Source organism: Nerophis lumbriciformis, linkage group LG39, assembly GCF_033978685.3.
Source record: "Nerophis lumbriciformis linkage group LG39, RoL_Nlum_v2.1, whole genome shotgun sequence".
In the NCBI taxonomy this organism is placed as follows: domain Eukaryota; kingdom Metazoa; phylum Chordata; class Actinopteri; order Syngnathiformes; family Syngnathidae; genus Nerophis; species Nerophis lumbriciformis.
Genome location: NC_084586.2, coordinates 15,643,364 through 15,663,337, shown reverse-complemented (window position 1 = coordinate 15,663,337; position 19,974 = coordinate 15,643,364). Strand labels below are relative to the sequence as shown.

General features: G+C 42.1%; 2 protein-coding genes across 2 annotated transcripts in view; one reads left to right on the top strand and one right to left on the bottom strand.

Annotated features, from left to right (window-relative positions):
- Window positions 1-3,401, top strand: part of timm23a (translocase of inner mitochondrial membrane 23 homolog a (yeast)) — a 26,673-nt gene extending 23,272 nt beyond the window's left edge. Inside the window, exon 7 of the mRNA XM_061931722.2 lies at window positions 2,896-3,401. Within this exon, the coding sequence (XP_061787706.1) occupies window positions 2,896-3,017 (122 nt within the window). The 3' untranslated portion in view covers window positions 3,018-3,401. The remainder of the gene's footprint in view (window positions 1-2,895) is intronic.
- LOC133577733 (elastase-1) lies at window positions 3,352-19,974 on the bottom strand. The gene is made up of 6 exons (XM_061931721.1): window positions 19,821-19,974; window positions 19,625-19,734; window positions 7,310-7,404; window positions 6,961-7,241; window positions 6,730-6,893; window positions 3,352-3,552 (listed from the first exon to the last, which is right to left on the bottom strand). Exons 1-6 carry the CDS (start codon window positions 19,939-19,941, stop codon window positions 3,373-3,375), a joined length of 951 nt encoding a protein of 316 aa, XP_061787705.1. The 5' UTR covers window positions 19,942-19,974; the 3' UTR covers window positions 3,352-3,372.

Sequence of the window (19,974 nt, the reverse complement as noted above, 5' to 3'; positions counted from 1 at the left end):
AAAATCAAAGAAATCTGCCGCCAGACCCCCATTGAATCTGCCGGAGTGTGTGAGCAATTCAGGGACAAAGGACCTCGGTAGCATGGCAAGCAATGGCGGCAGTTTGTTCCCGCAGACGAGCGAGCTAAACCCCCTATCGATCCTAGCTTCCCTGGCCTGCTGACATCAACTCCAAAACTGGACAGATTAGCTTTCAGGAAAAGAGCGCGGATGAGGGTATGTCTACAGAATATATTAATTGATGAAAATTGGGCTGTCTGCACTCTCAAAGTGCATGTTGTTGCCAAATGTATTTCATATGCTGTAAACCTAGTTCATAGTTGTTAGTTTCCTTTAATGCCAAACAAACACATACCAATCGTTGGTTAGAAGGCGATCGCTGAATTCGTCCTCGCTTTCTCCCGTGTCGCTGGCTGTCGTGTCGTTTTTGTCGGTTTCGCTTGCATACGGTTCAAACCGATATGGCTCAATAGCTTCAGTTTCTTCTTCAATTTCGTTTTCGCTACCTGCCTCCACACTACAACCATCCGTTTCAATACATGCGTAATCTGTTGAATCGCTTAAGCCGCTGAAATCCGAGTCTGAATCCGCGCTAATGTCGCTATAGCTTGCTGTTCTTTCCGCCATGTTTGTTTGTATTCACTATGTGACGTCACAGGAAAATGGACGGGTGGTTAAAATCAGGCACTTTGAAGCTTTTTTTTAGGGATATTGCGTGATGGGTAAAATTTAGAAAAAAACTTCGAAAAATATAATAAGCCACTGGGAACTGATTTTTAATGGTTTTAACAATTCTGAAATTGTGATAATGTTCCCCTTTAAGCTGTACATTAAGCAAGAATGGGAAATAATTCTTATGCCGATAAAAGGTCAAATACAGAATTCAAAACAGTTTTTGAAACTAAATTGTATTTTTTCAAATTGTATTTTTTCCTATTGCCATAGGTATTTTAATTTATTGTTACTATTATAATGTTTTTACTTCTTGTTGTTTATTTTTTACTAATTTATAACCAGTTTTTTTAAATTATACCGTATTTTTCGGACTATAAGTCGCAGTGTTTTTCATAGTTTGGCCGGGGGTGCGACTTATACTCAGGAGCGACTTATGTGTGAAATTATTAACACATTAGCGTAAAATATCAAATAATATTATTTAGCTCATTCACGTAAGAGACTAGACCAGGGGTCGGCAACCTTTACCAGTCAAAGAGCCATTTTGACCAGTTTCACAAACTATAGGAAACAATGGGAGCCGCAAAATTATTTTGAAATTTTAAATGATGTAACACTGCATACAAAGTTTTTTTTGCGCTTTGTGAAATGTATGAACCAGGGATCTCAGACTTGCTGCCCACACCTTTATATGGAATTTGAAAGCTAGTGCGGCACGCGGGTTTTAAATGAATGGCGCTTGTCAGCGTCATGCGTGCCGTGACGGTACAGCATATGGCACTCACTAAAACCAGCGTGCCTGATCAGCCACACGTTGTGTGGGGCTTCCGCTTGCTCACGTAGGTGACAGCAAGGCATACTTGGTCAACAACCACACAGGTTACACTGACGGTGGCGGCATGAAAAAACTTTTTTACTAATAATGCGCCACACTGTGAACCCACACCAAACAAGAATGACAAACACATTTCGGGAGAACATCTGCACCGTAACACAACAGGACAAATACCCAGAATCCCATGCAGCCCTAATTCTTCCGGGATACATTCTACACCCCCGCTACCAAACCCCGCCCACCTCAACCGACGCACAGAGAGAGGGGGGGGGGTGATGTGTGAGGGAGCAGGGTTGGGGTGGGGGCGGGGTTTGGTGGTAGCAGGGGTGTATAATGTAGCCCGGAAGAGTCAGGGCTGCATGGGATTCTGGGTGTTTGTTCTGTTGTGTTTATGTTGTGTTAAGGTGCAGATGTTCTCCCGAAATGTGTTTGTCATTCTTGTTTGGTTTTGGTTCAAAGTGTGGCGCATTATTAGTAAGAGTGTTAAAGTTGTTTTATATAGTCACCGTCAGTGTAACCTGTGTGGCTGTTGACCAAGTATGCCTTGCTGTCCCGTACGTGTGCAAGCAGAAGATGTATATTATATAACAAGTGATGGGCTGGCACGCTGTTAATACAGATTGTAGATGGCGCCAAGTGTTGTACTATCATGGCACGCCCTTATTATAGCTATAAGGGTGAAAATCGGTGAGTTTTCTGCGGGAGGCACTGAAATCCGGAAGTCTCACGGGAAAATTGGGGCGTTCAGCAAGTTAGCTGCTTAGAGTGATCAAAGAGCCGCATGCGGCTCCGGAGCCGCGGGTTGCGGACCCCTGTACTAGACGTATAAGATTTCATGGGATTTAGCGATTAGGAGTGACAGATTGTTTGGTAAACGTATAGCATGTTCTATATGTTATAGTTATTTGAATGACTCTTACCATAATATGTTACGTTAACATACCAGTTGGTTATTTATATAACGTACATTTATTCAGCTTGTTGTTCACTATTCTTTATTTATTTTAAATTGCCTTTCAAATGTCTATTCTTGGTGTTGGGTTTTATCAAATAAATTTACCCAAAAAATGCGACTTATACTCCAGTGCGACTTATATATGTTTTTTTCCTTCTTTATTGTGCATTTTCGGCCGGTGCGACTTGTACTCCGAAAAATACGGTACTTAAAGTTGAGTTTTTGTGGTTTAATAAATACTCATGTTTTTGAATAGTTGTGAATAATCATGTTATTATTCATGATTTCAATATCAATCAAAAATACTCGTGATTATTATTTTTGTCACAATCCTCCAGCCTTAGTTTCATGTCAAATTTTTGTCAGAAGTGTGCGGACTTACAGTATGCGATGAGATCCAGAACCACATTGTTTTTTTTAATGTTTGTAGGTGGTCTGAAGGGAGTTGCCCGCGGGGGTCTGGCCGGTTTGGCCTTGTCTAGTGCCTACGCCATCTACAACAACTGGGAACACCTGACCGGAACGTCGTCGTCAACCTCCAGGATGTACTGAGCACCCCCATGGTGCCCATTTTAAACCTCCTCCTCTGACATTAGGGCCAAAGTATCCCCAGCAAAGACGACTCAGACCCCGTCAACACTTTCCAGGGCGGGATGCTAGGCCTGCTTGGTTCCACACATGATTGGCAGCACGTGGCTCAAGGACCTCCAGGCAAGCTACAAGTGGACCTTGGTAACATTGAACTCTGCCTTACAGTCAGTGCTACTGTGATATTTATGAATAATGAGTGGTTATTGATGGTCATTATTAGTCTCCATAATAAATTATGGCAAATTCTTCCCCACCATAAAAAAAAGAGCAGTCATCTATTTTTAAAAATACACTTTATTGTAAAAGCAGAGGCTGCTCAGTGCAGGAAGAAGTCTCGGATGCGCGTGCTCTCGATCCAGTGGATGTATGTGGAGGTTCTGGTGAAGACGCTGGGCTTGTTCTCCACCGTGCACCCGATGGGGCCGAAACTCACCACGCCGTGCACCTCCCAGCGGTCCCGGCCCAGCTGGCAGAGCAGAGGTCCGCCAGAGTCGCCCTGGACAAGAAGGAAGGTTGGATGGACGGTTCTTCCACTTCCGCACTTCTCTCTATAACAGGGGTGCCCAAACGCTTTGCCTCAGAGGCCCAAAGGGAAAATGGGCTAATTTCCCGCGGGCCAAACGGCGATTTGTACCATGCAACAGCACCACGAGTGAGGAATTTGTCATTTATAATCAGAGGTGGGTAGAGTAGCCAGAAATTGTACTCAAGTAAGAGTACTGTTACTTTAGAGATGTATTACTCAAGTAAAAGTAAGGAGTAGTCACCCAAATATTTACTTGAGTAAAAGTAAAAAGTATGTTGTGAAAAAACTACTCAAGTACTGAGTAACTGATGAGTAACATACACACTCATATCATATATATATATATATATATATATATATATATATATATATATATATATATATATATATATATATATATATATATATATATATATATATATATATATATATATATATATATATACATACATACATTGATAAATACAGTATATAATTTATATTTTTTTATTTTGCTGTTTTTGTTTACATGTTAAAGGTGTTTTAATGAATATACATGCATGTTTAACATATAGATTCCTTTCTTTCATGAAGACTAGAATATAAGTTGGTGTATTACCTGATTCTGATGACTTGCATTGATTGTAATCAGACAGTAGTGATGATAACGTCCACGTTTTCAAATGGAAGAGAAGAAAAGTTCCTCCTTTCTGTCTAATACCACATGAAAGTGGTGGGTTTTTGGCATCTTATTTGTCCAGCCTCCATATTCGTTTTTATACACTTTATAAGAAATATATTGGCGGCAAACTCCGTAGCTTGCTAGCTTGTTTGCGCTGGCTTTCGGAGACTCTTATTTTGAAAGCGCAGGCGCGACGGAGCGGCACTTTTATTGTGAAGACAGGAACGTCCTCATGTGCGGTCAGTCTTTAGGCTTTTGACGGGATGTACGGTTGAAATAAAAAAAAGTATCTTTTTTCCTTCACACTTTTGATTGATTAATTGGAACTTTTATTAGTAGATTGTACAGTACAGTATATATTCCGTACAATTGACCACTAAATGGTAACACCCCAATAAGTTTTTCAACTTGTTTAAGTCAAGTCATGTGACCGCCTGGCTCTGTTTGATTGGTCCAACGTCACCAGTGACTGCATCTGATTGGTGGAACGGAGTGAACGTCACCAGTAAGGCAGGCACTATGAAGGTCTGTCTGACAGACCAAAACAAACAAAGCGTGCATTAACAGATCGATAAAAATTGGTAGCGAGTAGCGAGCTGAATGTAGATAAAAGTAGCGGAGTAAAAGTAGCGTTCCTTCTCTATAAATATACTTAAGTAAAAGTAAAAGTATGTTGCATTAAAACTACTCTTAGAAGTACAATTTATCCCAAAAGTTACTCAAGTAGATGTAACGGAGTAAATGTAGCGCGTTACTACCCACCTCTGGTTATAATTAATTTTTAGGTAGTAGAAACTGTCACACAGTGGTGTGCCTAATTCACTTAGCATACAACTCTTACATTTTATGTACAAAACCACTGAAGTTGGCATGTTTTTATTTAATTCGTAAATAAAAACCGAATACAATGATTTGCAAATCCTTTTCAACTTATATTCAATTGAATAGACTGCAAAGACAAGATATTTAATGTTCACACTGAGAAACTTCTTGTTTTTTTTTGCAAATAATCCCTCACTTAGAATTTAATGGCAGCAACACATTGCAAAAAAGTTGTCACTGGGGCATTTTTACCACTGTTACATGGCCTTTCCTTTTAACAACACTCAGTAAATGTTTGGGAACTGAGGAGACACATTTTTGAAGCTTCTCAGGTGGAATTCTTTCCCATTCTTGCTTGATGTACAGCTTAAGTTGTTCAACAGTCCGGGGGTCTCCGTTGTGGTATTTTAGGCTTCATAATGCGCAACACATTTTCAATAGGAGACAGGTCTGGACTACAGGCAGGCCAGTCTAGTACCTGCACTCTTTTACTATGAAGCCACGCTGTTGTAACACGTGGCTTGGCATTGTCTTGCTGAAATAAGCAGGGGCGTCCATGATAACCTTGCTTGGATGGCAACATATGTTGCTCTAAAACCTGTATGTACCTTTCAGCATTAATGGTGCCTTCACAGATGTGTAAGTTACCCATGTCTTGGGCACTAATACACCCCCATACCATCACACATGCTGGCTTTTCAACTTTGCGCCTATTAAAATCCGGATGGTTCTTTTCCTCTTTGTTCCGGAGGACACAACGTCCACAGTTTCCAAAATCAATTTGAAATGTGGACTCGTCAGACCACAGAACACTTTTCCACTTTGCATCAGTCCATCTTAGATGAGCTCGGGCCCAGCGAAGCCGGCGGCGTTTCTGGGTGTTGTTGATAAATGGCTAACTTGCACTTACAGATGTAGCGACCAACTGTAGTTACTGACAGTGGTTTTCTGAAGTGTTCCTGAGCCCATGTGGTGATATCCTTTACACACTGACGTCGCTTTTTGATGCAATAACGTCCTGAGGCATCAAAGGTCCGTAATATCATTGCCTACGTGCAGTGATTTCTCCAGATTCTCGGAACCTTTTGATATTACAGACCGTAGATGATGAAATCCCTAAATTCCTTGCAATAGCTGGTTGAGAAATGTTGTTCTTAAACAATTTGCTCAGGCATTTGTTGACAAAGTGGTGACCCTCGCCCCGTCCTTGTTTGTGAATGACTGAGCATTTCATGGAAGCTGCTTTTATACCCAATCACGGCACCCACCTGTTCCCAATTAGCCTGTTCACCTGTGGGATGTTCCAAATAAGTGTTTGATGAGCATTCCTCAACTTTCTCAGTCTTTTTTTTGCCACTCGTGCCAGCTTTTTTGAAACATGTTGCAGGCATCAAATTCCAAATGTGCTCATATTTGCAAAAAATTAAGATTTTCCAGTTTGAACATTAAATATCTTGTCTTTGTAGTCTATTAAATTGAATATAAGTTGAAAAGGATTTGCAAATCATTGTATTCTGTTTTTATTTACCATTTACACAACGTGACAACTTCACTGCTTTTGGGGTTTGTATTAAATCTGGTCTCTTATCTTTTGGCGGGCCAAACCAAATGCCACGAGCCCCACTTTGGGCACCCCTGCTCTGGATGCCGTACGGCCGACGTACCTGACAAGCAGCAGGCGGATCCCCCGTATCCCTGAAGCCGGCGCAGATCATGGAGTCTCGGACGCGGTCGCCCCAGAACTTCTTCTGTCGACAGGTTTTGAAGTCAATGACAGGAAGTCGGGCTTGATTGAGGGCTTCGGACAGGGACACGTTCTCCTTCCCTCCTGGAACGTTTCAAGGGAATCGTGTCAAGTTTCGACATCAGACCAAAGTAGTCGAGTTTGTCCTCACCCCGGGTGTCGCCCCAGCCCGTCACCCAGCAGTAGTGCCCCGGCTTCAGGTTGGTCTGCTTGCGCGGCAGGCAGGCGTAGCGGATGAAGTTGGACGGGAGGATGTCGGCGCCGGCCTTCACCAGAGCGATGTCGTAGTCCAGCTCGCTGTGGGCCGGGTAGCGGAAGTTCTCGTGCCGGTAGATCCTCTTCACCGGGAAAACCCTCTCCACCAACTCGGAGCGCTTCAGACGGTGCTTCCCCAGGACGATCCTCCACGAGCTGGCGTCCTCCGCCTTGCCTCTGGAAGGAATAAGAAACGCTGCGTTCAAACAACCACGGAAGTTCCCCCTCCACGTGGTTCGTCTTACTTTTGGAAGCAGTGAGCAGCAGTGAGGATCCAGTTCTTGTGGATCAGAGTTCCTCCGCAGACGTGGATGTAGTGTTTGCTACCTCTGGGCCGAACCTGACAGAACCAGAGAGAACCATCACACACTCGACTTAACGATTCGATCCGGTTCCTGAGGTGACTATTCCATTTAGAATCGATTCAAACCGATTCTCGCCATGTATTATTTAGTATAATAATTATAATGAGTCCTTTTCAAAACAGGTTACAGGTGGAGAAGGCATTCGACCGTGTACCCCGGGAAGTCCTGTGGGGAGTGCTCAGAGAGTATGGGGTAGCGGACTGTCTTATTGTGGCAGTCCGCTCCCTGTATGATCAGTGTCAGAGCTTGGTCCGCATTGCCGGCAGTAAGTCGGACACGTTTCCAGTGAGGGTTGGACTCCGCCAAGGCTGCCCTTTGTCACCGATTCTGTTCATAACCTTTATGGACAGAATTTCTAGGCGCAGTCAGGGCGTTGAGGGTATCTGGTTTGGTGGCTGCAGGATTAGGTCTCTGCTATTTGCAGATGATGTGGTCCTGATGGCTTCCTCCGGCCAAGATCTTCAGCTCTCACTGGATCGGTTCGCAGCCGAGTGTGAAGCGACTGGGATGGGAATCAGCACCTCCAAGTCCGAGTCCATGGTTCTCTCCCGGAAAAGGGTGGAGTGCCATCTCCGGGTTGGGGAGGAGATCTTGCCCCAAGTGGAGGAGTTCAAGTACCTCGGAGTCTTGTTCACGAGTGAGGGAAGAGTGGATCGTGAGATCGACAGGCGGATCGGTGCGGCGTCTTCAGTAATGCGGACGCTGTATCGATCCGTTGTGGTGAAGAAGGAGCTGAGCCGGAAGGCAAGGCTCTCGATTTACCGGTCGATCTACGTTCCCATCCTCACCTATGGTCATGAGCTTTGGGTCATGACTGAAAGGACAAGATCACGGGTACAAGCGGCCGAAATGAGTTTCCTCCGCCGAGTGGCGGGGCTCTCCCTTAGAGATAGGGTGAGAAGCTCTGTCATTCGGGGGGAGCTCAAAGTAAAGCCGCTGCTCCTCCTCATGGAGAGGAGCCAGATGAGGTGGTTCGGGCATCTGGTCAGGATGCCACCCGAACGCCTCCCTAGGAAGGTGTTTCGGGCACGTCCGACCGGTAGGAGGCCACGGGGAAGACCCAGGACACGCTGGGAAGACTATCTCTCCCGGCTGGCCTGGGAACGCCTCGGGATCCCCCGGGAGGAGCTGGACGAAGTGGCTGGGGAGAGGGAAGTCTGGGTTTCCCTGCTTAGGCTGCTGCCCCCGCGACCCGACCTCGGATAAGCGGAAGAAGATGGATGGATGGATGGGTTACAGGTTAGCTTCTGTTGGTTGGCCTAGAATTGTCATTTTAAAATTGAACATAATGTCATGGCTGTCTTTGAGTTTCCAATAATTTCTACAACTCTTATTTTTTTGTGATTGAGTGATTGGAGCACATACAAATGTGCTCATAAGTTTACATACCCTGGGAGAATTTATGATTTCTTGGCCATTCTTCAGAGAATATGAATGATAACACAAAAACCTTTCTTCCACTCATGCTTAATGGTTGTGTGAAGCTATTTATTGGCAAACAACTGTGTTTACTCTTTTTAAAACAAAATGACAAAAGAAAGTACCCAAATGACCCTGATCAAAAGTTTACATACCCCAGTGACTTTGATATGATAAAAACACAAAAGTTGACACAAACAGGTTTGAATGGCTAATCAAGGTTCCAATCCTCACCTGTGACCTGTTTGTTTGTAATGAATGTGTGTGTATAAAAGGTCAGTGAGTTTCTGGGCTTCTGACAGACCATTGCATCTTTCATCCAGGGCTGCACACGTGTTTCTGGATTCTGAGTCATGGGGAAGGCAAAATAACTGTCAAAGGATCTGCGAGAAAAGGTAATTGAACTGCATAAAACAGTAAAGGGGTATAAAAAGATATCCAAGGAATTGAGAATACCAATCAGCAGTGTTCAAACGCTGATTAAGAAGTGGAAAATGAGGGATTCAGGTAGACCAGCAAAGATTTCAGCCACAACTGCCGAGATGCAAAGAAAAATCCACTAATAACTTCAGCTGAAATACAGGACACTCTGAAAAATTGTGGCGTGGCTGTTTCAGGATGCACAATAAGGAGGCACTTGAAGAATAATGGGCTGCATGGTCGAGCGGCCGATAAGTTCAATTTTGGTCTCCATCCATCCATCCATCTTCTTCCGCTTATCCGAGGTCGGGTCGCGGGGGCAGCAGCTTAAGCAGGGAAGCCCAGACTTCCCTCTCCCCAGCCACTTCGTCCAGCTCCTCCCGGGGGATCCCGAGGCGTTCCCAGGCCAGCCGGGAGAGATAGTCTTTCCAGCGTGTCCTGGGTCTTCCCCGTGGCCTCCTACCGGTCGGACGTGCCCGAAACACCTCCCTAGGGAGGCGTTCGGGTGGCATCCTGACCAGATGCCCGAACCACCTCATCTGGCTCCTCTCAATGTGGAGGAGCAGCGGCTTTACTTTGAGCTCCCCCCGAATGACAGAGCTTCTCACCCTATCTCTAAGGGAGAGCCCCGCCACCCGGCGGAGGAAACTCATTTCGGCCGCTTGTACCCGTGATCTTGTCCTTTCGGTCATGACCCAAAGCTCATGACCATAGGTGAGGATGGGAACGTAGATCGACCGGTAAATCGAGAGCTTTGCCTTCCGGCTCAGCTCCTTCTTCACCACAACGGATCGATACAGCGTCCACATTACTGAAGACGCCGCACCGATCCGCCTGTCGATTTCATGATCCACTCTTCCCCCACTCGTGAACAAGACTCCGAGGTACTTGAACTCCTCCACTTGGGGCAAGATCTCCTCCCCAACCCGGAGATGGCACTCCACCCTTTTCCGGGAGAGAACCATGGACTCGGACTTGGAGGTGCTGATTCTCATCCCAGTCGCTTCACACTCGGCTGCGAACCGATCCAGTGAGAGCTGAAGATCTTGGCCGGAGGAAGCCATCAGGACCACATCATCTGCAAATAGCAGAGACCTAATCCTGCAGCCACCAAACCAGATACCCTCAACGCCCTGACTGCGCCTAGAAATTCTGTCCATAAAGGTTATGAACAGAATCGGGGACAAAGGGCAGCCTTGGCGGAGTCCAACCCTCACTGGAAACGTGTCCGACTTACTGCCGGCAATGCGGACCAAGCTCTGACACTGATCATACAGGGAGCGGACTGCCACAATCAGACAGTCCGTTACCCTACACTCTCTGAGCACTCCCCACAGGACTTCCCGGGGTACACGGTCGAATGCCTTCTCCAAGTCCACAAAGCACATGTAGACTGGTTGGGCAAACTCCCATGCACCCTCAAGGACCCCGCCGAGAGTATAGAGCTGGTCCACAGTTCCACGACCAGGACGAAAACCACACTGTTCCTCCTGAATCCGAGGTTCGACTATCCGGCGTAGCCTCCTCTCCAGTACACCTGAATAGACCTTACCGGGAAGGCTGAGGAGTGTGATCCCACGATAGTTGGAACACACCCTCCGGTTCCCCTTCTTAAAGAAAGGAACCACCACCCCGGTTTTGGTCGATTTTGGTCTCATCACTCCAAATGACTTTGTTCCAGAAGTTTTGAGGCTTGTCTCTGTGCTGTTTGGCGTAATGTAAGCGGGATACTTTGTGACATTTGCGCACAAATGGCTTTCTTCTGTCGACTCGACCATGCAGCCCATTTTTCTTCAAGTGCCTCCTTGTTGTGCATCTTGAAACAGCCACGCCACAATTTTTCAGAGAGTCCTGTTTTTCAGCTGAAGTTATTTGTGGATTTTTCTTTGCATCTCGAACAATTTTCCTGGCAGTTGTGGCTGAAATCTTTGCCGGTCTACCTGAATCCCTCATTTTCCACTTCTTAATCAGCGTTTGAACACTGCTGATTGGCATTCTCAGTTCCTTGGATATCTTTTTATACCCCTTTCCTGTTTTATGCAGTTCAATTACCTTTTCTCGCAGATCCTTTGACAATTCTTTTGCCTTCCCCATTCCACAAGTCAAGCTTTATGTATACAGCACTTTAAAACAACTTAAGTATAAGTATAACAGTTTTTGGATTTTTTCAAAGGGACCGTAGTCAGACCAGTGAGGTCTGTAAATAATGTAAGGCGCGCGTCCCCACCAAGACCGGTAAATACCACGCCATCTTAGCCGCGCTCACCCTTTAGAGCACAGCTGTAACTTCTTGGCACTAAACCTGCAGAACTTAGTTCTTTTTAGGTGTCTTTATGTTTACATTTTCACACTTTTCACTATTTGGTTGCACTTTATTTAGCATTTCTTACATATTCCTTTTTTTTGCACCTTCATTTGAAGGGGTTATTGGTAAGTGTTCAATTCAAGTCAATCTTTATTTATACAGCACTTTAAAACAACTTAAGTCTAAGTATAACAGTTTTTGGATTTTTTCAAAGGGACCGTAGTCAGACCAATGTGGTCTGTAAATAATGTAAGGCGTAATACTATGCCGTCTTAGCCGCGCTCACCCTTTAGAGCACAGCTGTAACTTCCTGGCACTAAACCTGCAGAACTTAGTTCTTTTTAGGTGTCTTTATGTTTACATTTTCACACTTTGCATTATTTGGTTCCACTTTATGAAGCATTTCTTACATATCCCTTATTTTTGCACCTTCATTTGAAGGGGTTATTGGTAAGTTTTCTATTCAAGTCGAGCTTTATTTATACAGCACTTTAAAACAACTGAAGTATAAGTATAACAGTTTTTGGATTTTTTCAAAGGGACCGTAGTCAGACCAATGTGGTGTGTAAATAATGTAAGGCACGCCGGTAATACCATGCCATCTTAGCCGCGCTCACCCTTTAGAGCACAGCTGTAACTTCCTGGCACTAAACCTGCAGAACTTAGTTCTTTTTAGGTGTCTTTATGTTGACATTTTCACACTTTATGAAGCATTTCTTACATATTCCTTATTTTTGCACCTTCATTTGAAGGGGTTATTGGTAAGTGTTCAATTCAAGTCAAGCTTTATTTATACAGCACTTTAAAACAACTTAAGTATAAGTATAAGTATAACAGTTTTTGGATTTTTTCAAAGGGACCGTAGTCAGACCAATGTGGTGTGTAAATAATGTAAGGCACGCTGGTAATACCACGCCATCTTAGCCGTGCTCACCCTTTAGAGCACAGCTGTAACTTCCTGGCACTAAACCTGCAGAACTTAGTTCTTTTTAGGTGTCTTTATGTTGACATTTTCACACTTTATGAAGCATTTCTTACATATTCCTTATTTTTGCACCTTCATTTGAAGGGGTTATTGGTAAGTGTTCAATTCAAGTCAAGCTTTATTTATACAGCACTTTAAAACAACTTAAGTATAAGTATAAGTATAACAGTTTTTGGATTTTTTCAAAGGGACCGTAGTCAGACCAATGTGGTCTGTAAATAATGTAAGGCGTAATACTATGCCGTCTTTGCCGCGCTCACCCTTTAGAGCACAGCTGTAACTTCCTGGCAATAAACCTGCAGAACTTAGTTCTTTTTAGGCTTCTTTATGTTTACATTTTCACACTTTTCACTATTTGGTTCCACTCTATGAAGCATTTCTTACATATTCCTTACTTTTGCACCTTCATTTGAAGGGGTTATTGGTAAGTGTTCAATTCATGTCAAGCTTTATTTATACAGCAGTTTAAAACAACTTAAGTATAAGTATAACAGTTTTTGGATTTTTTCAAAGGGACCGTAGTCAGACCAATGTGGTGTGTAAATAATGTAAGGCACGCTGGTAATACCACGCCATCTTAGCCGTGCTCACCCTTTAGAGCACAGCTGTAACTTCCTGCCACTAAACCTGCAGAATTTAGTTCTTTTAAGGTGTCTTTATGTTGACATTTTCACACTTTATGAAGCATTTCTTACATATCCCTTATTTTTGCACCTTCATTTGAAGGGGTTATTGGTAAGTGTTCAATTCATGTCAAGCTTTATTTATACAGCACTTTAAAACAACTTAAGTATAAGTATAACAGTTTTGGGATTTTTTCAAAGGGACCATAGTCAGACCTATGTAGTCTGTAAGTAATGTAAGGCGCGCGTCCCCACCAAGACCGGTAAATACCACGCCATCTTAGCCGCGCTCACCCTTTAGAGCACAGCTGTAACTTCCTGGCACTAAACCTGCAGAACTTAGTTCTTTTTAGGTGTCTTTATGTTTACATTTTCACACTTTTCACTATTTGGTTCCACTTTATTTAGCATTTCTTACATATTCCTTATTTTTGCACCTTCATTTGAAGGGGTTATTGGTAAGTTTTCTATTCAAGTTGAGCTCTATTTATACAGCACTTTAAAACAACTTAAGTATAAGTATAACAGTTTTTGGATTTTTTCAAAGGGACCGTAGTCAGACCAATGTGGTCTGTAAATAATGTAAGGCGTAATACTATGTCGTCTTAGCCGCGCTCACCCTTTAGAGCACAGCTGTAACTTCCTGGCACTAAACCTGCAGAACTTACGGTAGTTCTTTTTAGGTGTCTTTATGTTTACATTTTCACACTTTGCATTATTTGGTTCCACTTTATGAAGCATTTCTTACATATTCCTTATTTTTGCACCTTCATTTGAAGGGGTTATTGGTAAGTTTTCTATTCAAGTCGAGCTCTATTTATACAGCACTTTAAAACAACTTAAGTCTGAGTATAACAGTTTTTGGATTTTTTCAAAGGGACCGTAGTCAGACCAATGTGGTCTGTAAATAATGTAAGGCGTAATACTATGCCGTCTTAGCCGCGCTCACCCTTTAGAGCACAGCTGTAACTTCCTGGCACTAAACCTGCAGAACTTAGTTCTTTTTAGGTGTCTTTATGTTTACATTTTCACACTTTGCATTATTTGGTTCCACTTTATTTAGCATTTCTTACATATTCCTGATTTTTGCACCTTCATTTGAAGGGGTTATTGGTAAGTTTTCTATTCAAGTCGAGCTCTATTTATACAGCACTTTAAAACAACTTAAGTATAAGTATAACAGTTTTTGGATTTTTTCAAAGGGACCGTAGTCAGACCAATGTGGTCTGTAAATAATGTAAGGCACGCTGGTAATACCACGCCATCTTAGCCGCGCTCACCCTTTAGAGCACAGCTGTAACTTCCTGGCACTAAACCTGCAGAACTTAGTTCTTTTTAGGTGTCTTTATGTTGACATTTGCACACTTTATGAAGCATTTCTTACATATTCCTTATTTTTGCACCTTCATTTGAAGGGGTTTTTGGTAAGTGTTCAATTCAAGCTAAGCTTTATTTATACAGCACTTTAAAACAACTTAAGTATAAGTATAACAGTTTTTGGATTTTTTCAAAGGGACCATAGTCAGACCTATGTAGTCTGTAAATAATGTAAGGCGCGCGTCCCCACCAAGACCGGTAAATACCACGCCATCTTAGCCGCGCTCACCCTTTAGAGCACAGCTGTAACTTCCTGGCACTAAACCTGCAGAACTTAGTTCTTTTTCGGTGTCTTTATGTTTACATTTTCACACTTTTCACTATTTGGTTCCACTTTATGAAGCATTTCTTACATATTCCTTATTTTTGCACCTTCATTTGAAGGGGTTATTGGTAAGTGTTCAATTCATGTGAAGCTTTATTTATATAGCACTTTAAAACAACTTAAGTATAAGTATAACAGTTTTGGGATTTTTTCAAAGGGACCGTAGTCAGACCAATGTGGTGTGTAAATAATGTAAGGCACGCTGGTAATACCACGCCATCTTAGCCGTGCTCACCCTTTAGAGCACAGCTGTAACTTCCTGGCACTAAACCTGCAGAACTTAGTTCTTTTTAGGCTTCTTTATGTTTACATTTTCACACTTTATGAAGCATTTCTTACATATCCCTTATTTTTGCACCTTCATTTGAAGGGGTTATTGGTAAGTTTTCTATTCAAGTCGAGCTCTATTTATACAGCACTTTAAAACAACTTAAGTATAAGTATAACAGTTTTTGGATTTTTTCAAAGGGACCGTAGTCAGACCAATGTGGTGTGTAAATAATGTAAGGCGTAATACTATGCCGTCTTTGCCGCGCTCACCCTTTAGAGCACAGCTGTAACTTCCTGGCAATAAACCTGCAGAACTTAGTTCTTTTTAGGCTTCTTTATGTTTACATTTTCACACTTTTCACTATTTGGTTCCACTTTATGAAGCATTTCTTACATATTCCTTACTTTTGCACCTTCATTTGAAGGGGTTATTGGTAAGTGTTCAATTCATGTCAAGCTTTATTTATACAGCACTTTAAAACAACTTAAGTATAAGTATAACAGTTTTTCGATTTTTTCAAAGGGACCGTAGTCAGACCTATGTAGTCTGTAAATAATGTAAGGCGCGCGTCCCCACCAAGACCGGTAAATACCACGCCATCTTAGCCGCGCTCACCCTTTAGAGCACAGCTGTAACTTCCTGGCACTAAATCTGCAGAACTTATTTCTTTTTAGGTTTCTTTATGTTTACATTTTCACACTTTGCACTATTTGGTTCCACTTTATGAAGCATTTCTTACATATTCCTTATTTTTGGACCTTCATTTGAAGGGGTTATTGGTAAGTGTTCAATTCATGTCAAGCTTTATTTATACAGCACTTTAAAACAACTTAAGTATAAGTATAACAGTTTTTGGATTTTTTTCAAAGGGACCGTAGTCAGACCAGTGAGGTCTGTAAATAATGTAAGGCGTAATACTATGCCGTCTTAGCCGCGCTCACCCTTTAGAGCACAGCTGTAACTTCCTGGCACTAAACCTGCAGAACTTTGTTCTTTTTAGGCTTCTTTATGTTTACATTTTCACACTTTTCACTATTTGGTTCCACTATATGAAGCATTTCTTACATATCCCTTATTTTTGCACCTTCATTTGAAGGGGTTATTGGTAAGTTTTCTATTCATGTCAAGCTTTATTTATACAGCACTTTAAAACAACTTAAGTATAAGTATAACAGTTTTTGGATTTTTTCAAAGGGACCGTAGTCAGACCAATGTGGTGTGTAAATAATGTAAGGCGTAATACTATGCCGTCTTAGCCGCGCTCACCCTTTAGAGCACAGCTGTAACTTCCTGGCACTAAACCTGCAGAACTTTGTTCTTTTTAGGCTTCTTTATGTTTACATTTTCACACTTTTCACTATTTGGTTCCACTATATGAAGCATTTCTTACATATCCCTTATTTTTGCACCTTCATTTGAAGGGGTTATTGGTAAGTGTTCAATTCATGTCAAGCTTTATTTATACAGCACTTTAAAACAACTTAAGTATAAGTATAACAGTTTTTGGATTTTTTCAAAGGGACCGTAGTCAGACCAATGTGGTCTGTAAATAATGTAAGGCGTAATATTATGCCGTCTTAGCCGCGCTCACCCTTTAGAGCACAGCTGTAACTTCCTGGCACTAAACCTGCAGAACTTAGTTCTTTTTAGGTGTCTTTATGTTTACATTTTCACACTTTGCATTATTTGGTTCCACTTTATTTAGCATTTCTTACATATTCCTGATTTTTGCACCTTCATTTGAAGGGGTTATTGGTAAGTTTTCTATTCAAGTCGAGCTCTATTTATACAGCACTTTAAAACAACTTAAGTATAACAGTTTTGGATTTTTTTCAAAGGGACCGTAGTCAAACCAATGTGGTGTGTAAATAATGTAAGGCACGCCGGTAATACCATGCCATCTTAGCCGCGCTCACCCTTTAGAGCACAGCTGTAACTTCCTGGCACTAAACCTGCAGAACTTAGTTCTTTTTAGGCTTCTTTATGTTTACATTTTCACACTTTATGAAGCATTTCTTACATATTCCTTATTTTTGCACCTTCATTTGAAGGGGTTATTGGTAAGTGTTCAATTCAAGTCAAGCTTTATTTATACAGCACTTTAAAACAACTTAAGTATAAGTATAACAGTTTTTGGATTTTTTCAAAGGGACCGTAGTCAGACCAATGTGGTCTGTAAATAATGTAAGGCGTAATACTATGCCGTCTTAGCCGCGCTCACCCTTTAGAGCACAGCTGTAACTTCCTGGCACTAAACCTGCAGAACTTAGTTCTTTTTAGGTGTCTTTATGTTTACATTTTCACACTTTTCACTATTTGGTTCCACTTTATGAAGCATTTCTTACATATCCCTTATTTTTGCACCTTCATTTGAAGGGGTTATTGGTAAGTGTTCAATTCATGTCAAGCTTTATTTATACAGCACTTTAAAACAACTTAAGTATAAGTATAAGTATAACAGTTTTTGGATTTTTTTCAAAGGGACCGTAGTCAGACCAATGTGGTCTGTAAATAATGTAAGGCACGCTGGTAATACCACGCCATCTTAGCCGCGCTCACCCTTTAGAGCACAGCTGTAACTTCCTGGCACTAAACCTGCAGAACTTAGTTCTTTTTAGGTGTCTTTATGTTGACATTTTCACACTTTTCACTATTTGGCTCCACTTTAAGTTGACCGAAGTGCTGCACAGAGCACGTAAGACAATACAAATCAATAAAAACTGAATAATAGAATAAACAGTATTAAAATAACAGCACATTTAAAACAATTTTGAATTTTGTTTACATTGAGTACATGCTTGTGTTGACATTTCCTTTCCTTTCTGCCTTGATAGCTGAGAGGATTATAAATAACGGAAGGTTACACTTGGAATAACATTTTTTACATTTCATATATTTTTCTTGTTTTTGATAGGTCATAAGAAAATCAATAATTATTGATATTGATTGATATAACACACCTATATTGTGATACAGTTTTCAGCCATATATCGCTCTTGTATTGTCGTATAGATCAGTGTTTTTCAACCTTTTTCGAGCCAAAGCACATTTTTTGCGTTGAAAAAATGCGGAGATAACGCCACCAGAAGAAATCATTGAAAAACGAAACTCATTTGACGGTAAAAAGTCGTCGTCGCAAGTGTTGGATATGAATTTAAACCATATAACTGTTAGAATAATTGTTTCTAAATTATCACAAACACTTTGTGTTACATTGAGGGTCTGGTGAGAAGACAAAAGCTGTCTTTGAAACCTACCAAGAGTAAGGCTCGTAAAACTCCACTGCGTAGGGGTGGAAAGCAAGATGAAGGTGTTCCTGTGTTCTTTCATGTATGGTAATCAACAGAAAGATATTGTTCTAACCCAAGGACTTCAAAGCGGAAAGAAGACATGATCTGCCCAATTTCCAGACGACCTCTTTTTGAACCCCGTTTTTGAACTGGCTTACGAACGTCTTTTTGAACTATTTTACGAACTCTTTTTGAACTGACCTTTTCTGTGAATTGTTTACGACCTTTTCTGTGAACTTTTTGTGTCCTTTGGAAACAGCGGTGGCCATGTGGTCGTGGAGGGTCCAAAATAAAAGAAGGAGGCGTGCATATCTTTTGGCAGAGCGTGCTGAGATACTGTGCAAAGGTACAGTGTACAGACGACTCTCCTCAATATTGAGTCCAAATTGAATTCTGTCTCTGTTTAATTCTTTGCCTCTTGTCTTGTTTAATAGATGTCATCAGTGTTTGAACCTGACGATAACTCTTGTCTCAAAGTAGGTGTACTGTCACATCACACCCTGACTTATTTGGATTTTTTTGCTGTTTTCCTGTGTGTCGTGTTTTAGTTCTTGTCTTGCGCTCCTATTTTGGTGGCTTTTTTTCCCTTTTTTGTTGGTATTTTCCTGAAGCAGTGTCATGTCTTCCTTTGAGCGATATTTCCCGCATCTACTTTGTTTTAGCAATCAAGACTATTTAAGTTGTTACTATCCTTCTTTGAGAGGACATTGTTGATTGTCATGTCATGTTTGGATGGACATTGTGGACGCCGTCTTTGCTCCACAGTAAGTCTTTGCTGTCGTCCAGCATTCTGTTTTTCTTTACTTTGTAGCCAGTTCAGTTGTAGTTTCGTTCTGCATATCCTTCCCTAAGCTTCAATGCCTTTTCTTAGGGGCACTCACCTTTTGTTTATTTTTGGTTTAAGCATTAGACACCCTTTTTACCTGCACACTGCCTCCCGCTGTTTCCCACATCTACAAAGCTACCTGCCGCCACCTACTGATATGGAAGCGTATTACACGGTTACTTTGCCGAGCTCTTGACAGCACCGACACTCAACAACAACACACATTTTGCAGACTATAATTACTGGTTTGCAAAAAATATTTTTAACCCAAACAGTGGTTGAAAAACCCTGATATAGATCATATAGACAGTACTTTAGCTCCATGTCTATGTAATATGACATTAATATGCATACCTGCAGAGAGACCTGCCAGGGCCATGAGTGCGGTCTGGCCTCATTGCCTGACACGATCCTCTCGACCATGTTGGGCTTGAAGTAGGCCGTCCCGCAGTCTTTGGGCCAGTCTAGGAATTAAAAGACACCTTTTAGACCGGAACCATGTTTTTTTGTTGTAGTTATAACGTGTGTGTTGGTGTGTGTGCGCGCTCACCCAGGTGCAACACCTTGTGCTGAGGCTGCCTGCCGGGCGTCAGCGTGTACCCGGCCCGACTCAGCGGAGGCAGCAGCAACAGCAAACACACGACGTGAAGCGGGGCGTCCGTCATGGTCATCTGCACGATCACCCGGGCCTGTGCACACCCTGA